Consider the following 21,395-nt stretch of genomic DNA (forward strand, 5'->3'; position numbering starts at 1 on the left):
GTGTACCTCCAGTTCCCGAGCCGCAGTTATAGCCGGTCATACGAGCCTGCAGGGTTAGCGTCCGATGGCTGCGCTGGTCCTTCAGGAAGACAGCCTCCTCCTGAGTGACTGTGGGCGATGAGACTTGTGCACCTGCTCTGAGAGCTGCATTTGCATTTGGCGATATCCAGGAGTTGTTGAATTATGCAGTGGCGGCGCTTTGCTGGTTCCCTGTGTCGTGCTATAATTGTCGTATGGGCATTTCCTAATCAGCTACGTTTTTTTCGCCTCGTGAGTTATGATCCGGATAGCATAGGGCCCTGCCGAAATTGACACGGCCGCGTACAAAACATTTCGTGATAGGACAGCCGGCACTTTTGTCCCAACAGCGACTGCTGACTAAAGCAGAGGCCTTCAGTTATGTCAGGTGGCTGAGTGCTCAAAGAAGAAATCCAACAAGTAGTGCATTTAGGGCCGTGGCGAAAAAAAGGACAAGGCAACTCTGAACTAATGAAGGAATCCCTGTTCGCGATCTATGTAAAACACACGACGAAAGTGATCAAAAGGGACTGCTATAAGCCCTACAGACAGCCCTACAGACTTCTGAACAAAACACCAGACACAGGAAGGAACAAAGCGCCGCCACTGCATAATTCAACAACTCCTGGATATCGCCAAATGCAAATGCAACTCTCAGAGCAGGTGCACAAGTCTCATCGCCCACTGAGTCACTCAGCAGGAGGCTGTCTTCCTGAAGGACCAACGCAGCCATCGGACGCTAACCCAAGGCTATAGAACTCCAGGTAAGGACACCAGCCGTTTGACCTTGAACGCCGCCGGCCGGCCGATGACGTCATTGGAGGCAAGCCGGCTCGGCGGACACACAAGGCGAATGCATAACGGAGGGGCGTTGGAACGTTGCGGGAGCCGGGGAGATATTTTAATGTGGTTGTATACCACCATTGTTATGTTTATTGATCTACAGACTGCATTCTTTTAAACCTCGATGCACTCTAGGCCTGGATGGTTCGTACATTCGTGGAACGATCACCCCGTCCGAAGTCCGTGGTCGAAGCTGTCATAGTATTAAAGACACTAAGACGGGTGCAATAACGGCGATCCGATCCCGTCTCTGGCGAATCTAGAGGGGTCGTAAGGACCCAGGCCGAATCTGACCGTCTATTTTTAGGGAAACGGGGTGGGTGAATTGACAACCGATGACTTAAGAGATAATGAGAAGAGATCCCGTCGTCGATTGTTGTTTGACAGACAACACATGTTGTACTGGACGTATGACCATCAGAGGTAATGCCTGAACGTAGGCAAGCATAATTGTTCTGTCATACTGTTTAGGAATATAAAATGGTAATGGAGATTATTGAGGATATGATCTCTACATTACAGGAATTCGCTAATTACTACGGCCCATAGGGGCACCGCCGGAGCTGTTGTTTTGCCATCGGTCCCAGGCAACTCCAGGGAGCTGCAGTACCCGGCGGCCAAAGCGGCCCACCTCGTCGACTCGCAGGTCCTGTGGGATTCCGTGATGCTTTAGTGCTTCACCCACAGAAGCACGGGCATAGCAGTAGGATGTGGGGCTAGGTGTCTGTCCACCTCTTCATTGAAAGAACAACGTATACAGCGCCTGGTCCCGCCGAAGCTCGGTATCGACCGTGACTTATTCACAACTGGCGGATCCAGGAAGCGGTCTTGGACACTGCGGGGGCTTACCCCAAAAAGGTTTCTCGGAATTAATTTAAAAAACTCTGATTTCGATTCCTTGCGCACTGCTGTGCAGTGTGATTAACCAACATTTCCTCAGAAAAGTTGTGAAGTTTTCTTTGATTCTCGAAAAGCGATTTCGGGCGCTGCCAATGTGGGGGAAGACATTTGCCCCAAATGCCTTCCCCTGGATCCGCCAGTGGGTTACCCCACTCCGAGCTTGACTAAAACCATTTTCAAACCCCTCCAGAAACCGATGGTAAGGTGAATTTAAATCCAATAACTCATCTCTGTCTGCCCGCCTAAATATGTATACAACACATGGTACGGCACCCGGCCCTGTCTGAGCTATGAGCCGATCGCGATATTTTCGGCTTTCCCCAACCCAAGCTCGATTAGGAACGTTCTCCTTCCCCACCCGATTGCTGATGTCAATTCAAATTCAATACCTCATCTCTGTCGGCCCGACCATAACCCATTCATTGCACACCGTTCAGCGCCCCGCCCCGCCAGAAGTATCCTAGCGCGCTGAGCAGTTGCCTCCAGCCGCGTCATCGCGAGGCCCCGCGCGGCCCATAAATTAATACATTGCGCGAATAGCCGTGTCGCCCCCCTGCGCTAACCCTGCAGGCTCGTATGACCGGCTATAACTGCGGCTCGGGAACTGGAGGTACACATCTGCGAATGCGGACGATGTGGCGCTCTGGGCCACGGAGAGAGAACTGGACCGCCGAGCGTCGATCACAGTGGCACAGCTCCGCGTGAGCTGCTCCCCACTCACCGGAGACACCCGATTCCGACTCGGTCCGGCCGAGTCTGACGAGAAAGTCCGTTGCGACGAACCGGACTCGGCCAAACACCTGTTGGTCGACTACCCCGCCTACCAGGGGCCACGGACCCGCCCGTGGGGCCCTTTGCCGACGCTGAGGGAGATCCTTTCCACCGAGGCTGGACTCATCCGGGACTTCCTGGTGGAGACGGGCCGGGTCACACGAGATGACATGCTGAAGAAGAAGAAGAAGAAGAAGAAGAAGAAGAAGCACCGCCCAGAGGATGCCACGGAGTCGGTGTTTTCAGAAGACGAATCTGAGTCACTTCCCGTCTCCGCCTCCAGTTCCACCCCGCCCGCTTCTCAAAATCGGGCAGTTTTTTCTTTAGTTTCAGTAGCAATGCTCGATTTAATTCATTGAGCACAATAAAAACAGTAATTGGACACTCTAATGACATGCTTTTTGCAACAATCAGCCTTAGAAGCGCTCAAAAGCATCATTTTCAGCGGTAGTTATTTTGCATTATTACCTGCTGCAATACTTGATGTTACTCGCAGTGCTGGGTGACGCTCAGCATTGGAGACTGCAACGCCGGGCGCCAAAACTTTGAACGGCTGGCGCCGCACGAATTTTAATTTTTTGCAAAAACGGTTGCTATGCCGTGTGTTTGCAGGTCTCAGTGCCAAGGAATTTCTTTACGGCATTTGGTTCTGTTACTGATGACACACCCTACTGTGCGTTTTGATAGATGCGTTTGATGGGACATTAGTTTGGGTGTGGGAACTTGTGATTTTTATTTGTCTTATTTTGTCGGAGTTGGATATTTGTTTGAACGGCATGGTATGCTGGTGCTGGTTGCGGGTTGTTAGAGCCTTTCTCATGGTTTGCCTTTATCGAACTCAAACCCACCCTACCCTACCCTAACCTACCCATACCCTACCTTACTAATAACACATAGTTACCCTTCTCATACTCGATTAAAGTAACGTACCAAATTTGAGCGCAATTGGCCCAGCCGTTCTTGAGATATCAAACTGGCCCACTGCACGTGCGCACGCGCTAGCTGAGACTCCAGATGACTTGTGCCAGCCACCTTTCTAAATTGTCCCCAACAGTGAACAAAATTTGAGCGAAATCGGCCCAGCCGTTCTTGAGATGTTAAAGCGGACCCCTCACGTGCGCACGTGCAATCGATCCACCCTACCTGTCACAAATGACCATACATCGCCGGGTTATTGCCCCCTCCACCCACTGTCCAAGTTTCAGTTTAATCGGCCCTGTAGCTGCTGAGTTATTCCTAGTACAAAAATGTACTGTTTGCTGGTAAGCGCAAGTGTTTGGAATTCCCCTTTGCGGGCGGTGCATTGCAGCCCATGCTTTGATAGCTATTGTCAAAAGTTGTATGACCTGCCGGCCATAAGCCATTGATCGGATTTTGTCGAAAAATACCCGTAACGTTAACAAAACACGGTCGTATATTTGAGTCATTTTCACAAAAGTTTATTGACTTTTCGATAATATTTTGGGTGGATATTGGTCAGAAAAGAATGCTCTTTTCGAATATGTAGGTTTCATAGCGATTTATCAGCGTTTTCAATACGTTTTGATGTTGTAAAGGACATCGCGCTCCGCGCGAAATACATTTTTGAATTAATTTTTCATTATTAAGGAAATGGTGCGGATCATTACTTTTTATTTGCTTTCCTATCATTACACGTACATCTCTCTGCAAAATGGTACCACACCGATTTCATTCCGTCAAGCCGTTTCCCAGTGGCATCGCTTTTCTTCCCACAATCAGTGGCGGCGGATTCGATTTTGGCGTGGGGGGCAAGATCCCAGTCGAGATGATGTCATAGGCGGATCCAGAAAGGCGTTTTCGACGCTGTAGGGGACATACCCCCCCCCCCCCCCAAGTGTCCAAACTCCAAAAACTCCTCGGATTTCGATTCCTTACGGACCTACTGCTGAACAGTATAAAGCAAAAAAAAAAAATCCCGATAAAAGTGTTATTATTAGGAAACATAAGATACGTTTTGTCTATTTCGGGCAATGCAGGGGCCAGGGGGAGGGAGAGTAAACATTTGCTTTAAATGCCCGCTCCCTGGATCCGCCAGTGGACGATGTAACGCTTTTCGTATTGCTGTATTAGAAAAAAAAACTCCAATGGGAAAAATTGTGCCATAACCCGATCGCATATCAGATGTTGAAGAACGGTGCCAAACCTTTTGAAGTAGGCGAGCGCTATTCTTCAATGAGGTAACTTGTTACCATTTCCTCTGTTCATTTTACGTTCGATTTCAGTTTAACCTTCCTTTAAAAAGTATTTCTGAGACAGATATCAACTGAAACTAGCTCACAGCGGGAGGAGACCGCTTAAACATTCAGAGACAGTCGGTCGCATCTAAACCTATTGGGACAGCGATCCGCCAGAAACCCTTCCCAAGGCAGTAGTTCGCCAACTAAGCTCACCGAGACGGGCTGTCTCGATGGATTTATACAGTAAGCCTACAGCTAACTAAGGCCCAAACGCTCGTCAAGTTGGGAACGGAGGGCTGATGTGAGGGAGCGCGGCGGCGGGCTGGGGTGAAGGAACGGTGGACTGGAACGAGAATCCAGAAGCTCTGGGTGGGGCGTTTCTTTATTAGGGCTTTAGCGTACGCTGACTGCGGTAAGGTCCAAATTATCACACCAAATTTTGCCACGACATCTACCGGTTTAGGCACTCGAGAATCAGCGGCCAGTGGTATCTGCAAAGACGAAGCATTTCCTACCCAGCTTCAGCCTGGTGTCAGGGCGCCTCAGGTGGCTTTAATTACAGTTGCACATGCCAAACGACCTCAGTGCAGCCATTCTGTGGCCGAAACCATTCGGAACAGACTTCAAGAAAAGTGAGACAAGGTTAGTGCTATCGTTAAGTGCCATTATAGACTTGGGCCCCGTTGGCTTGACCCACTGGAAGGTGGTAACTTTATCGGACGCTGCGGGGCATACTCATTTTTCCAAAATGCCTTAGATTTTGCTTTCGTGTTCATAGGTGGCGGAACGGGGAGGGCACCGGGGCACCGTGATCCCCTTTGATTTTGGCATTTTAACGTTAGCCCTATGGTAGTTGTATGGAAAGAATGGGACCAAAAGTCGGCAGTGCCCCCCCCCCCTTAATTGAAGGTGTTCCGCCGCTACTGTTCGTGTTTGATGCTCTTCATTCTATAGCCAGCCTTTAGACAGAGGGGGCCCACTAATGATCAGTGCCCTAACCCTCAAAAGTTTCCAACATTAACTTTTACTTTTTTAATAGTGAAAACTGAAATAAAGCGGATACTGAACTGTGAACATCCGGTTTTTACACTCGCCCCACACAAGCCTCCGAATGCCCAAAGCAGATCTCAGAAGGTCACAGTAACGGGATAGCGCTGCCCCTCGAGCATGAACTTCAAAGGTAGTTAATTTTGCATATGTTGATACTGGTTGTTGAAAAAGTTTGTGTTTATTCGATTGAATTAAAATAAAGTTACCAAATTTTAACAGTTTTATTTTAAGTATGCCGTCCTTGGCTTAAAAATACACGCAATGTTGGGGACGTCGATTGACCTTGTCATTCCCGTTTAATCGACGTCGGTACAAAACTGAAAAGTGCACAATGATTTCACATTTTTTACAGCCAAGAAAAATTCAGCGTCTACCTTGGAGTTTTCTTAATTGAATTTCATAACAGGAAGCTATGGAAATTAATTTTCCTAACTGTTTTCCATCTCTTTGTTTGGACGTCTGTTTTTTACGTCACTCCTCTTGCTCGATATAATATCCCTCCTATGACGTCAATATTTAGAGATAGCCGTTGGCTCTTCGGCTGATTTTTGTTGAAGCATATTTGTTGTTGACTGTTGTGTACGATCATGGACAAGAACTTAACATCTTCAAAGTGTTGTTTTTGTGTTTGTGGTGAATAATTGAAGTTTGTATTGTACTAGGGGTAAACTGGCATTACTTTGTGTCTATATATGATCATTTGAGGTGCCTTGAGGTGCTATTATTAAAAATTGACAGTGAAAATCGCTAATTTCAAGAGATTTAAGGGATCTTCAGTGGCTTAGGCTCCGCACCGATATCGACGTCTTTTGAAATAGTGACGTCCTTGCGGCTTCAATCACACTCTCCGGAAAATCAATTTCAGGACACTCTGCCAACAATGCCATCACTGATATCACACAACCATCCTCAGCGCCTAGCATGAATTCTGACACAACACCATCACCCATCACTGCCGATAGCCACACTTATAGTCGCTCTCCACCATCTCCAGCAGTTGATAACCCCAGCATATCCGCTCGTTTAGCACGCTACCGTGAACTGTTCCAACAAATAAAATCAGAATTCAGGGCGCAAGGACTCGAGGTCGAGACTAGCCGCGACTATATGGACGATCCAGAGCTGGCTTACTACTTTACACGCGGGGCAAACTAATGTTCCTGCGTGCCAGCTGTGTTAAGCTGTCAATGTCTCTGCTTTTTTGTAAAGTGTCTGTAATTTAACCATGTTTGAAGTGTACGATGAATATATATATTTTCAGTAAAAAATAAAAATTGAGTGAATGGTCTGCATGATTGTTTGTTCCATTGTACATCTCCATGCGAAGAAATAACAGAAAAATGTTAAACGGTTTTGATTTTATGCCGATTTTCCTCGATCGCTGCATGCCGTATCAATTGGCCGGTTACCCTACCACATCAAGTACTTGGATAGGCTCACCTAACAGTACGTTCATGTGTTGTAACATTCGATGGTGTTTTTTGGTCAACCAAGGTAGACATATGTTGATTGTCGAATGAGTCAGTGACTGATGAAGCACATTGTAAGCACATATTCATCAGAATAACTAGTTTGGTCACCAGCTAAAGGGTCATTATGCTATACTACGAACATGTAAATATTGCTTGCTGCTAAAAGTACCCAACATGAACCCTCTGCACGTTTATGACCACGACCGATTCAGCGGTGTTGCTCATGTCGAACGTTCGATGCACTTCAAGTAGATGGTGATAAGTCTTCTCGGGTGCAATGGCATCACCATTATCAGTAGTTATTAGGCATATCGGTGAGGTTTGACCAGGTGGGCATCATCGGGATTCTGAGACAATGGGTTACGCAATCGGCAGTAACGTTAACAATGTATAATATTTTCATGAAAAATTTGCTTAACCTATAAGCAAAAAGGTAGTAGCGATAGATACAGTGGCGAAGCTGTTAAAACTTCAACTTTTTTAAGCTGCAGGTAGGGGTCCTTTTCGAGCAACTTAAATTGTGCGTTTTTCTGTAGTTCGTATTTTATTGCAAATTTCTTTCAGAACTTTTCGAAATTTTCAAAAAGGTTATTCAGAGCATTCATTGTTCAATTCCACATCAGCTTAAGCAAAAATGACGAAAAAACATCAAACGGTTTTCATTTTACAGCGATTTTACTATACCATTACCTTACTGTCTCAAATAGCCCCAATGTCTCAAATAGCCCCACTTTACGGTACGTAGTCGCGCAATCGGCATGCTCTAAGCTGGCAGCAGACAGAAGGACGTTGCCTGATATGGAGTCCCAGTTCTCATCGTCAAGGGCGGGCGGAAGAAGTTCCTTTTAAGGAGAAGAGGAGCGTTACAGGTAGACCCCAATCAGGGCCGCCTTTCTGCATTTCAACCGTCGCCAATGGAGACATGGAGAAAGCGCTTGGTAAATCCAAGCACTCTGTGAAAAAAGCTGGCTAGAAGACTGGCTAGCCCAAAGGGATAATCGGGTGTCTGAGAAAAGGCTGGGTAAAAGTTTAACCCAAAAAGATAATCGGGTGTCTGGGACGATTGTCCGTCGATACTGGGGGGACGTTTTTTTACTGAAGGTCCATGAGGCTCATGCAAGGGAAAAATTAACAGAAAATCAGCGAGTCTAGAGCCTTCAATTTCAAGAAACGCTGGAACTGGGTTGTGGAATAGTGGAAACGGATTGGAACCGGGTCCTGATGCAACGAGTCTCCGTTTCACCTGTTTTACCGAGAGGAACAAAAACACTTATATCCGAGAGGAACAGGAAGCCTGCTTTACCCTATCCTCTCTCTGTCTCCTGGCGGCCCTACCTCCTGCTCCTCTCGGTGTGGGTGTGTGCTGACGGCCTCCCTGCCGGCAGTGAAGCTGGGCCGGAAGCACCCAGATCCGGTGGTGGAGACAGCCTCACTGGCCAGCGTTCCGCCCACCGATGTGTGGTACCGGCTGTCGCTGCCCGAGGAGCTCATCAGCCAGGGCCGGCTGTCGGCGCTTCAGCTGGAGGCCGTCGTATACTCCTGTCAGGCGCACTCGCAGTTTCTGCAGGACGGCACTCGCGCTGGCTTCCTAGTCGGTAAGTGGCCGCGCTGCATTGGCAGTGGCCGCGCCGCGGTCCAATGCCAGACGGCGGCGCGCTCTCGTTATGGCTGAGACGGATATATTGTATAACAATTGTCAAAACCCAATCCGAATCCTGATAAAACCCAATGCAAAACGGCCTTGGTCCGAGCGGACCCGGGATCCAGGCATTTGTGCTGATGCCTGGTTGGCTAGGCCTCTGCAGTGTGTCAGCGCGGAGCTGACCGTTGAGCCGCTGTCTGTCGACAGGTGACGGTGCGGGTGTCGGCAAAGGACGCACCATCGCAGGACTGATCTACGAGAATTACCTGAAAGGCCGCAAAAAAGCCATCTGGGTATCCGTTTCCAACGACCTTAAGTACGACGCAGAAAGAGACCTGAGCGACATCGGCGCCGGAAAAATCAGCGTGTACGCCCTTAACAAGGTCAGCAAGGCGAGCGCTCTTTGTTGTGTTGTTTTGTTGGAGTAAACCCTTTCGGTCCATTGAAACCATTGCAGAGCCGGAAGGATGATAGGAATTAGGGGAAGGCATTCGTCTGGGCAGGGACCCTAGAGAGTCACCGGGGCTGAGCCCGTCCGAGTGGACAAGCCGACCAGCCCTCAAGTAGGGGAGAGTGGGGCAAAGCGGCCACCCTAACGCTTCTCACGATGCCAACGCTTGATTATTAAGCTTGGAAAGATTCTTTCTATACCAATGTGATCCCTATTAAGTTGCCTTTTATTTCAACTGCGTTTTATTTCCAAAGGTGTTCACATATCGACACCTTTTTTTTTAAACCCCACATTTGTCCTCCCGTGAAGTTCATACAAGTTGTTTAGAAACCTTCAAAAAGGGTACAGTCACTCGATTTTTCTCAAGTTTGTCTGTCTTGGCAGATCAAGCAATGCCAGAGCAAGCTTACGAACACACAAATTTGATCAGGATCGGACGATTGGACACTTCTAAAAAGAGATCTTTCGTGCTTCCCGGAAATTCACCGGAGAACAGATGTGGGGTTTAAAAAAAGGTGTCAAGAAGATATTGACAAAACTTTAAACCTATGCATATTGGCCACTTTGCCCCATACCCTGGGGCAAAGCGGCCACCAGCGTCTTCTCAAGTCCCGATATGTGAAACAAAATAGTTGCCTCATGTACGACTAGGGTATTTGATGGTGACAAGGTTTAACCCGGCACCGCCTGGGCTATTTCCGTACCCACGACAGCCTGGGGGGGGGGTCGGATCCGACCCCCCCCCCTGTTATCTCGAGAACCAATGGTCGTATCGAGCCCCGCGAGGCGGCGTTCGAAAGGCCTCTACGAGACCTTCCCAAAGCACTCTTAAGATTTTAAGATTGAGGTCAACTTTCGGGTCAAGGTCAGGTCAAAGGTCAAATTCTGGGGTTTTGCATGATTAGGCTTACGGACAGCGGAATCGATAGCTGCTGCTCGAAACTCACCACAAATGACCTCAAAGACCTAGTGAAGGTACCATGTGCGTATAGGGGTCATACTAAGTACGGGTCAAGGTCAGGTCAGGTCACGAAAGGTCACGGTTTTCACTTTCTGCTACATGGGCGTGCGACACATGTTTTATGGCTTATTTTTCACGCCAAATCCGATGGTAATGGTTATATGTGACCCCAACTCCCAAGTCACTGTGCTGGTGATAAGTGTGCATTGAAAGCATAAAAAATCGTTTATGCCATACATAACTAAACGAGGGCGAAGAAAAAGTCAATTTTTCAACTTTTTATTTTTGACATAAAATGCACTTTTCTTGAGGAGCTTTGTCCCAGGAATCTAGTGGTGCCATTTGTTTTCACATGCGATGTTCAGAAGTGCTTCTAATTCGCGAAAATGCTTATGACGTCACCATGCCCTATGCAGTCTGAAGCTATTTTTTACAATTTGTTGGTCAAAAATCGAGATAGAAAGTTGAAATTTGGGACATCTAATGTTCTAATAGAGCTCTATAACATATATTCCGGTTTTGTGGAAATTCTCAAAATTTTGGATTTTATTAGCTGTTTTCCAACAAATATAGTTTTTTGAATTTTTAGGGGTGAAAAACGCATTTTATGGAAAATCCGAGATGACCATTTTAAAGAACTCGTTGAGCTGCGTCTTCTCATGTCCTTAATTTGCAATTTGCTTAAAACCTCGATTTTTGGCGATTTTTTAAACATTTACCACTTTTTGACCTAAAACGCCATGTAGTTACATCACTAAAATCGATATATCTCAAAATTTTTTAAATTTTTTCTTAAAAATTGCACAGGAGACGTCAAATTGATGGGGGAGAAGGTATGCCAAGTTTCAAGTTGATAACGCAAGCGGTTCATGAGTTATTCAAGAAAAACGGAGGGGGGGGGGGGTCGGATCCGACCCCTCCCCCAGGCGGTCGCGGGTTAAGCGAGGATTGATGTTTACTTTATCATCTTCTACCTGTAGGTAAACAAAGAAAGGATTTTCATGAAAAAAAAACATTTAATTGCATTATTTGTTGACTCTTGCAACTGAAAACTGGCCAAGATGAATGCATGACGACACGTTTGAATATAAATAATGTTTTTATCCAGATGGAAACAACTTATGGCCAATTGGGGGGTGGCCACTTTGCCCCGTGCATATTGTCCGAGACAAAAATATTCCAGCTTAGCTATTAGTGGGGTAAAAAACATTAAACTTGGTAGAATACATGTACGATAACCATGCAATGCATGGACAAGAACGCTTATAAAAATTCCAAACGGTTATGGAATAACATAACATTTAAAAATTGTAAACATAGAACTGGTAACCTGGCAAGAAATGCTTTGCCGTCTTTCACAGAACAGTGGTGATGGGCCTGAAACCCCGGTCTGGCTCATTCGAACGACCGTGAAGAGAAGTGTAATTGGAAACCATAAATTGGAACTAACGCCAGCTATGAAGGGCTAAAACGATGGGTGGCCGCTTTGCCCCGGGTGGCCGCTTTGTCCCACTCTCCCCTACTCTCTGCACCCGGCTACGGGTGTGCTCCCTTGGGAGCAGCGGTACCGCTCCAAGGGAGCAGCCCGCATGAGATTTAGTTGCCTGTCCAGCCCGGATCGAGGGTTGCGGCGTGCATGAGAAGGATTTGAACATCCTGAGTATGGAAACGACGTACGGTGTGTGTGTGTGTGCGTGTGCGCGTGCGTGTGTGTGTGTGTCCCCCTCTTCTGCGACCGGGCCTATGGGAGGGTTAAAGGTATTCTCAGTTTTTTTTTCTTCAAAATTTGAAGTTATTCAGTGAAACGTGTAGAGGAAGGTGGCCGAGGCTCAGTCCGAAGTCATTCGTCTCAAAATTGCGTAATTTTCAAATGATGGCCCTCCAAAGCTCGATCCAACTGCTAGTCGCTACTTTCGTCAGCCTACTCGAATAATTTCCCTTTAACCCTCGCCGCACATGCCATTTTCCCATCCTAGAACGCACATGGGGGGGGGGGGGGTGCCACCCCCCGCGCCATGTCGTTCCTGTAGGAGATAAAGCTTCGCGGTAAAGACCAAAAAGATTCTTTGGGAAGAGACGAATGCAATGATACCCAGTTTTACCTTCTCAGGTTAGTCATTGACCTTCCCGGTCAGGTCAAACTAAAAATGTTGCTGTTTTGGGTCACCGTTGGATATCAAGTGCGCTGCATATCATATACCGATGACGATGCCGTTTTCTGGTGCCAAGCCAGCTAGAAACTCTTTGTCACACTACCCGACCAGGTTTTTGCTGCTGAGGTCATTTCAGGTCAAGTTAGGTCAAGGTCGATGATATGTGTTTGTGTGTCTGTGTGTATACTGATGTGTGCACCGATTGTTTGTGTCCATATTGCATGAAATCATGATCTGAGAAGCTTTTACCAAAAATGTAGTCAAAAAACTTCACGAAAAGTAAATTCAGCTTGCCTAAAACGCAATTATTTTAGATGACCTAGGTTGACCTTGACCCTGCCCTTGACATCTGTACATTGTCGAACAACATGTTCCATAATAGGTGGGAGGTAAGACTGGCAAAAAAGGCCGAAATCAATGCGTCAAAAGCTCACAAGGCCGATAGCCAACGCAAGACGTTGAGAATTGGTCATTTGGGTCATGACATGACCTGAAAAACAAGGTCATATCTCCGAAACCAAAAACGACAGAAACTTGAAATTTTCAGTGGACATCAAGAAAGGATGCTTCTATTACTACCTAGGTACACTCGGGGGCAGATTGATGTTCTACAACTCTTAATCCACTGGGTTCCTATGACTCAGCATTGGCAGCAGCCGTCTGGTACCGGTAGACTGTGCCGCTTCACTTACTTGTCAAGCGGCACAGCCTACCCACACCGTATGACACCGGTCTGGGTCGGTGGCTGGAAGGCGATGTGGGCCGCCTGTGACGTCAGCGCAGCGGTGAGGGCCGAGCCCGGAGGCATATCTCGGGTCGGCGCGGCGCGGCGGCTGGCGAGGGCTGGGGAGTGAGGCCGGGTGGGAGGGTGGGAGCATGGACCATCGCGCGGCTGAGCGAGTTTAGTTAACTTTCGCGTCTCAAGGTGGCAATTATTCTACCTAACAATTGCGCTAAAGCAGTTCTTAAGCGTGGCAATGGGACAGCCGATAGAACTTATGTCATACGTGCATCGAGGTGCGCGGAGCTATATTTTGTATAACATGTTAGACGTTAGTATTAAGGCCTTGATTTAGCAGATTGGTGTCTATTGTTTCGCACGGCAATCGTCTAGAGACGTGGGAACTAGGGATTATGGGTATAGTGCGGCAGCTAACGCCCCCATTTAAAGCGATTCTTACTGTTCCTCTAATATGTGGTCACAGCCATCAATAGCAAACCGTTCCAACCAGGAGCCAAAAAGTCGGGCACTCTGAAGGGTTCGAACCGAGCTTCCCCCCCCCCCCCCGGTCAGCTCACGATAAGAGCGTTCATCCACTTGGCTACCGAGAATGGTCCCCGGTAGCAGAAAACAAAATGACGTTCACCCGCTGACCGCCAATGACAGTTTTGTGACATTTCATCGCGTTTGACCGCGGCGGCCGGCGCACACTGGGCCGATCGCCAGGTCTAGCACGACATGGGTAAAAAAATCGAACTTTGTGGATGTGCAATGAAACCTATACCAATTTGTTCAAAAATGATCATACTACATTGCTGTGGTCTTTGTTTTCCAACACAGCTGCTATTTCATGGCGAAAATTCAGCTTAAACACGAACTTCGGAATCGTTTGGACCGAACTCGTCCCCCGCACTCTTCGACAACGTATCTTTGATCCACGAAAACAATCACAATTTGAGGAGGAATTCCACATTTATATGCATCAAACGATAGCTCCGGGTCTGCAGAACACACATAACCACATGAAAATGGCGAACTCTTACTTGGTTATGATGTATTGGCACTGCAAAGATTTGAAGACGAAAATATAGTTTCACATAATTGATGTCACACACAAATAGACTTTAAAAAAAAGTACCGCAGAGTACCGCTTCGAAAATCTCGCTACATGTCAATGATTCATTGCACTACAAGATCCAACAGTCATTTTTTGCGACTTTTTGCGACTTTGGATGTAGCAGCCAATCATCAACCCGCGCTGGACCGGTGCTCGGCGTCAAACGCGCCGGGCCGGGAGGTGTTGATTGAACACTCCCCTTCTAACTCGGCTCTTGGGCCACATAGCGACACGTAGTAAGTGACATTCGAAAGAGCGCCCGAAATTCCAGATGGAGTAATTAGTCATTTCTAGGTCAGGTCAAAGGTCACGTCACCAGCAGGGACGTAGCCAAGGGGGGGGGCGGAGGGGGCGCCCGCCCCTCCCTTGGGGTTTTCAGGAGGCCCCCCGAAAGGATTCAGGCCAACGTGGGCCGAAGGCCCACGTTGGCCTGAATCCTTTCGGCCTGAATCCAACGTGGGCCGAAGGCCCACGTTGGCCAAAATCACGTCGGAGGCGAACGAAATTCACCCGGGAATCTAAAACATGACGTCAGAACAATCAGGGCCCTCTGACCAGCCTGACAAGTGACAGCTAGGGCCCTTCTCATCTCCTGTGAATAACCACTAGTGTCTGTGTCTGACCGCTAAGGCCCCTCTGACTCCTCAGTAGAGAGGAGGCCCTCTGTGGGTAGGAGGCCCTGTGTAGAGAGGAGGCCCCCTTAGAGAGGAGACCCCCTGTAGAGGGGAGGCCCTCTGCAAAAAGGAGGCCCTCTGTAAAAAAGAGGCCCTCTGTAAAAAAGAGGCCCTCTGTAAAAAAGAGGCACTCTGTAAAAAGGAGGCCCTCTGTAGAGAGGAGGCCCTCTGTAGAGAGGAGATCGTCTGAAGAGAGGAGGCCCTTTGTAGAGGAGGACTCCCTCAGTAGAAAGGAGGTCCTCTGTAGGTAGGAGGCCCTCAGTAGAGTGAAGGCCCTCTGAAGAGAGGAGGCCCTTTGCAGAGATGAGGTCCTCGGTATAGAGGAGGTCCTGTGTAGAGACGAGACTCTGAAGAGAGGAGGCCCTACATAGATAGGAAGCCCTCTGTAGAGAGGAGGTCCCTGTAGAGACTAGAGAGGAGGCCCTCTGTAGAGAGGATGCCCTCTGTAAAGGAGGCCCTCTGGAGAGAAAGACACCCTCAGCAGAGAGGAGGCCCTCTGTAGATAAGAGGCAATGTGTAGAGAGGAAGCCCTCTGTGGCTGTGTTGGTATTTTTACGATGGATGCAATTACCCAAACCATTTATCAGACCGTGGTGATCTTCCCATAGCCATGCTTCGCACAACTCATAATAATTTATTTGACCGGGAAATAAATATATACCTATCCATCGATTGTTTGTTTCATCTACGGCGTAAATGAAGCAAACCACCTGGACCTAGGAAAATTTACTAACGAAACCATGTTTTACTTACAGCAAGTAAACGTGGCATCATTCACACATAAAAAATTGATAACCGTATAGTTTCAATCTTGCAGACGTCAGTCAGGTCAGAATCGTGACAAGCCTATTGGAAAATATAATGAACTGTGTCCTGCTTCGAGAAAACGAGTCAAAACCACCCAATTCTTTCTGAATTACGTCAGATTATCTGATCTGTAAGCACCCAGTGGCATTTACTGACAGGGGCACCGGGAAGGATCATCTGAGGTGAGGTAAGGTCATCAACAGTTTTTAGCCAATAAATCACGACATGATGGGGCTAAATAGTTGTTAGTGCACCAAACCGTTCGCCTGGTCATGACGCGCCGATTGGTACCCAGCGTGACCTTCCTAGGTCAGATTTTGAAGTTGACCTATCTATGTAGGTCGTTATAAACCATGTTAATTGTTATGACCTCTGGCGACCTCAATATTGACCTGACCCAAAAAAGTTGTTTACAAAAGTTGTAAGTCGTTCAACGAACTATCAAACGCCGTTGCCGTTTGTCGCTACGATGCGTGCTTTTCGAGTTCTGACGGGGGCCAAAAAGGCCCCCGCCCGATTCAGAGTCTTTCAGAGCCCGCCCGGAATACTTGAACGATATATGATAATACATCAAGTGTTACTCTGACCGTCATCCAGTATCCACCCATTCCTCGCAGATCCTCCCCCTCCTGCTGCGGTCCGGCCGCCGCCGCCGGCGCCCGAGTTTTTTTTTTTTTTTTGCCAGTTACCATGCCACTCGGAGACTTGTGATATGCGTATGTTTCTTACCGCGACAGCGGTAAGAATAAAGAAACATACCAGTGCGCTGGCCATATGAAAGCTGAACAAAAGTCTGCATTATGTTGTATATGTAATTATGTAGGCATGAGACCCTCTGTAGAAAGGAGGCCCCTTTAGGGAGGAGGCCCTCTGTAGAAAGGAGGCCCCCGGGATTCCTCCGCCCCTCCCTTGGCCAAATCCTAGCTACGTGCCTGGTCACCAGAGGTCATCAAAGGTAAAATGTTGCATATATCAACATTTCTCGAAAACCGGCCCTTACCTCGGGGTCCAATAGAGCTACATCGTCGAGGAAAAGTGCATTCAATTGCTCTTTTAGCGGTCTTTCTGAAATAAGCCCTCAGATTTGGCTTAACCCTCGCCCCTAGTGGTGTTTTTCCAGCCGCGAACGTATAGAAGGGGTCCGTTGGACCCCCCGCCACTTCGCTCCTGATCGAGCTAGAGCTTCGCGGAAAAGACGAGCGTGTTGCCCGTGACAAGAGGAAGCTGATGATACCCAACTGTAAGGTCCTAGGTCATCGGTTGACCTTCCAGGTCAGGTCAATGACCCAAAAGTCGGGAAATCGGGACCTGTTAGAACGTCGTAAAGGGTGGCTGCTATGGTTTTTTTTTTTTTTGGGTGGTGCTGATCACGAATATAATGTTATTTATGATCATAGATGATGTCTTCATACATTTAGGCCAGGTCGGGTCAGGTCAGGTCAGGTCAACCAGTAAGGGTTTTCCCGGGTATTTGCAGTAGGTGGCAACCGCCTCTGACAGCTGGGGCATTCCACGATAGATCGTACCACTTTTTTCCAATTTGACACCCTCATCTCTCGGAATTTGACGAAAATTGGTCTCATGGGTAATCAGGGGCTCTGAATCTACCTGTAACAATTTCAGGCTTATCAGATAAGTATTTTTTGAGTTATGGCGTATAACATTTTTTGGATCTTGCTTTGCAGCGCTAAGTTTGGCGGGCTGTAACTCTAAGACGGATTATTCAAATGCCAAATGTTAGATAACATTGAACTTGCAATGAAACAGAGATTAAAATGTATTTTTGAAATTTCGAAAAATACGCTATTTTTGATATATGACATATCGAGTTTTCTTTCATTTGTATTTTTTGGACTTTGGGACCAAATTTTTTTTGAATTTTTATTTCTTTAAAAAAATATTTAGCTCATTGTTAAGAGGTGTGCAAAAAAGTAGGAAGGTGTTCTTTCTATAAATGTATTTATTTTACGTCACGATAACGGTTTCGAATAGTGATTTTGGGAGGGGAGCTTACAAATGGCGTGGTAAAGCTGCCTAGTGACATCACGGGTTACTGAAATTTCAATTGAAGTCTTAGTCATCTGAAAAAAAAATGAAAAGAGGGTTCATCCAACCCTCTTTCCGATAAACGCGAGAGTGAAAAAGGCTGTTTGGTTCTGACATTGTTGTGGACGCCAATGACCATAGCTGTCCGAGATAAAAGTTACAGGACGCATACATGGTGTCCTCCAGAGGTCTCACAACTTATATATCTGGGAATTTTTGAAGGTCACATGAGTCACGTGACATCACTGTTATAAGTCAATGGGGAAATATAAAATCTGTTATTTTGGCGCCGATAATGATCTAAAACTATCTCACGTACATGGTATCGTGATTTCATGCACTCCTTGCAAAGTCCAATGCTTCACTTTTGCATTATTAACCTTGCGTGACGTCATTTATGACGTCACTAGGGTCGTACGAGTTTTTAGTCAATAACTCCCGATCAACTTGAGCTAGAGAGTCGGGAAAGCCACCAATGGACTCGGGAAGGCCTTCCGAATCGAATGATATGCCATATGAATGATATGAATGATATGCCAAAAATTCCCCTTTGCCCAGTTTCGTGACCTGAGGGGCTCTGACCTGACCTTGACCCGAGGTCAACTACTTAAGTTGAGCTCACCCTAACAAAAAGTATACCATTCGACGCACCTGAGCTAGGCGAACACAATGATGCCAAAATCGCGGCTCTGCGGCCATTTTTTGCGAAGTTATTTACTAAAAACCGAACCCGTAACTTCAGTCACTTGACCTGACCTCAGACGCTACCGGTTAACCTGAGACCTTAAAATTGGGTACCAATCGCTGCGACTTGTAACGGCACACACGTTCGTTTTTTCCGCGAGGCTCTACCTCTATTAGAAGCAAAACGGCGTGCTGGGGTCGTATCAACCCCTCCGAAACCGATTTTGTTTGCGGGAAAATGAGGAACTTATAGAAAGAACACCTTTCTAATTTTTTGCATGTCGATTTGCAATGACATGAAGTTTATTTTGAAAAAATAAAAATGTGAAAAATTTTGGTCCCAAAAGTCATTAGAGGCAAATGAAAAAAGATTAAGGTTTTTTTCAACAATCAAAATTTTTCTTTAGAATTTTTAAAAAGTAATATCAATTTTTGGTTCATCGCAAGCTTAGTGTTGTTTCCCGTTTGTTGGTTGCATAACCCGTTCTTGAGTTATAGGCCATCAAACTCACCGTTACAAACCGAAGTAAAAAAAATGTAATGCAATATAACTCAAAAAGTTTTGATCTGAGAAGTCTGATATTTTGCCAGGCGTCTTTGGGGCCTATGATTACCCCTAGGACCGATTTTCGTTAAAATCTTAGAGCTGAGGGTGACGGGCCTGGTACGATCTATCGTGGAATGCCCCAGCTTTGTAACATGTTACGAAGGCACCAAAGCTACATAGTAAATGTTCAAATGGTTGCTAGATTCGAATTCAGCTCCAAAAACTAGCCTAGAAACATGTAAAACTCGAAAAAAGTGAACCAAGGTCATCAAAGGTCGATGACCTTACCTGACCTTCTGGTGACCTTGACACCCACCCTAATGCATGGGAGCAACATAATATCCCATGTTTGAACGTTTTAAGCCAAGAAAAGACTGCAAACCCGCGGCTAATGCGAGCCGACATAGGTACGCTGAATCGCGATTCCGGCCAAACATGGTCTCGAAAGAAGGTCACAGGTCAAAGATCATTAAGGTCAGGGTCATGAAATTTTCAGGTTAGCTGTAAAAGTAGTTATCGCGAGGGTACTGAAAGTTTCGTTGCGATCGACCGCTTTTTACGCGAATTACTCGCGAAAAACCAAGGGTTCCGTTCGAAGATTCAGGCCCCGTCGCGCTAGAATGTCATATCGGCCCACTGTGCGGCGGTTAGTCGCTGGTCTCGGTAGCTCAATGGATGCACGCTATAGTGTCGTAGGGTGATCGGTTGGAGAAGCCCGGTTCGAGCCGTCCCAGGTGCGTGACTTATTTGCTCCTAGTTGGAACGGTTTGCTATTGGTGACTGCGATCACACATTAGAGGAACAGTAAGATTTGCTTAAAGTTGGCTGCCGCGCTATCCAAAAACTGCAGTTCCCACGTCTCTGGACGATTGCTGTGCGAAATGATAGGCACTAATGAGCTCAATCAAGGGCTTAAGTATCTGATATAAACAATGCAGCTCCGCAACTCGATGCACGTGTGATATAAATTCTATCGGCTGTCCCAATGCCACGTTAAAGTGTGTCGTAATGCTCATGGCAAGTATGATGATAGGCGCTGTCTTGGGCATAGGGCATTTAAACAACTGCTCTAGCGCAATTGTTAGGTAGAATAATTGCCGCCTTGAGACGCGAAAGTTAACTACACTCGCTCAGCCGCGCGATGGTCCATGTTCCCACCCTCTCACCCCGCCTCACTCCCCAGTCCTCGCCAGCCGCCGCGCCGCGCCGACCCGAGATATGCCTCTGGGCTCGGCCCTCACCGCGGCGCTGACGTCACAGGCGGCCCACATCGCCTTCCAGCCACCGACCCAGACCGGTGTCATACGGTGTGGGTAGGCTGTGCCGCTTGACAAGTAAGTGAAGCGGCACAGTTTACCGGTACCAGGCGGCTGCTGCCAATGCTGAGCCATAGGAACCCGGTGGATAAAGAGTTGTAGAGCATCAATCTGCCCCCGAGTGTACTACTATTTATAGAGATTTCTAGAGATATTTTAGGTGCCAAATACGGCCACGTGTTCCAAGTACGATGCCTATGAGTTATGACCCTTCAACTCCCGCGCCGGGCCGGTGCACCGTGTTTTAACTCAGGCCAAAAACTGGCCAGGACGCGAAATATCTACTATTTTTGAACGTTTTCATTTGGCCACTATCGTGTTCAAAAATGATCAGAGCATCTTTAACGACGAAAACTTTTATTCTCCTTACTTTTGAAAACGTTGAAAATGTACAACAAAGTCCGACAATTCTCGTAAGCTAAACTTCGGCGAACAAACGCAAAAACAGTCACCTTGCTTCAGGTCAACATCTTCGAGCTTTGGATTGACAAAAGTATATAATTTGGGTACCAAACGATAGCGCGAGCTTTTAGCTTTGTAATAAGTCATAATTTATATAATTATGATGCATATAGGTGTTACATTTATTGATTTCCGTCAGCCCTTACATTGGCACAGTTTTTTGAAAAAAAATGTCAATGTTCTAATAGAGCTACAAAAAAATTGTACGCTAGTGTAGGGGAGAGTGGGGATAACTGGGACGCGGGAGAAGTGGGACACCTTCAATATCTGGGTGACCGATTGGACAAACAATTTTGTTTTTGCATATTTTCTCATGAATTTAGTCGGGGCACGTCACAACCAAGCGGTTTACTTTTCCGGTTGCCTGTCTCTGAGATATTGAGTTGGGGTAAAATACGTTTTTTTTGGCATTGTACTCTAATTCGATTTGCCGTTTATTCAGCGATGTGAAATGTTCAGGCCGTTTACCTTCGGATATCAGTGAAGTCATTTTAATTACGCAGAAACATTTTTTTATGTATCTGTTATACTTTTTGTGTGGGAGAGCAGTTGAAATAAAAAT

The 21,395-nt window shown here is 46.9% G+C and overlaps 1 protein-coding gene across 2 annotated transcripts in view; it reads left to right on the plus strand.

The window, feature by feature from the left end:
• Window positions 1–21,395, plus strand: part of LOC122378894 (protein strawberry notch homolog 1-like) — a 550,127-nt gene that overhangs the window by 151,478 nt on the left and 377,254 nt on the right. For both annotated transcript variants that reach the window (XR_006256101.1, XM_043360535.1), the window contains exons 7-8: window positions 8,638–8,847; window positions 9,102–9,277. Coding sequence is in view for 1 of the 2 variants with exons in the window: in XM_043360535.1 (XP_043216470.1) it covers window positions 8,638–8,847; window positions 9,102–9,277 (386 nt within the window). In the remaining variant the exon portion in view is untranslated. The remainder of the gene's footprint in view (window positions 1–8,637; window positions 8,848–9,101; window positions 9,278–21,395) is intronic.

The sequence above is a fragment of the Amphibalanus amphitrite genome, unplaced genomic scaffold (genome assembly GCF_019059575.1).
Source record: "Amphibalanus amphitrite isolate SeventyFive unplaced genomic scaffold, NRLGWU_Aamphi_draft 000067F_arrow, whole genome shotgun sequence".
NCBI lineage: Eukaryota > Metazoa > Arthropoda > Thecostraca > Balanomorpha > Balanidae > Amphibalanus > Amphibalanus amphitrite.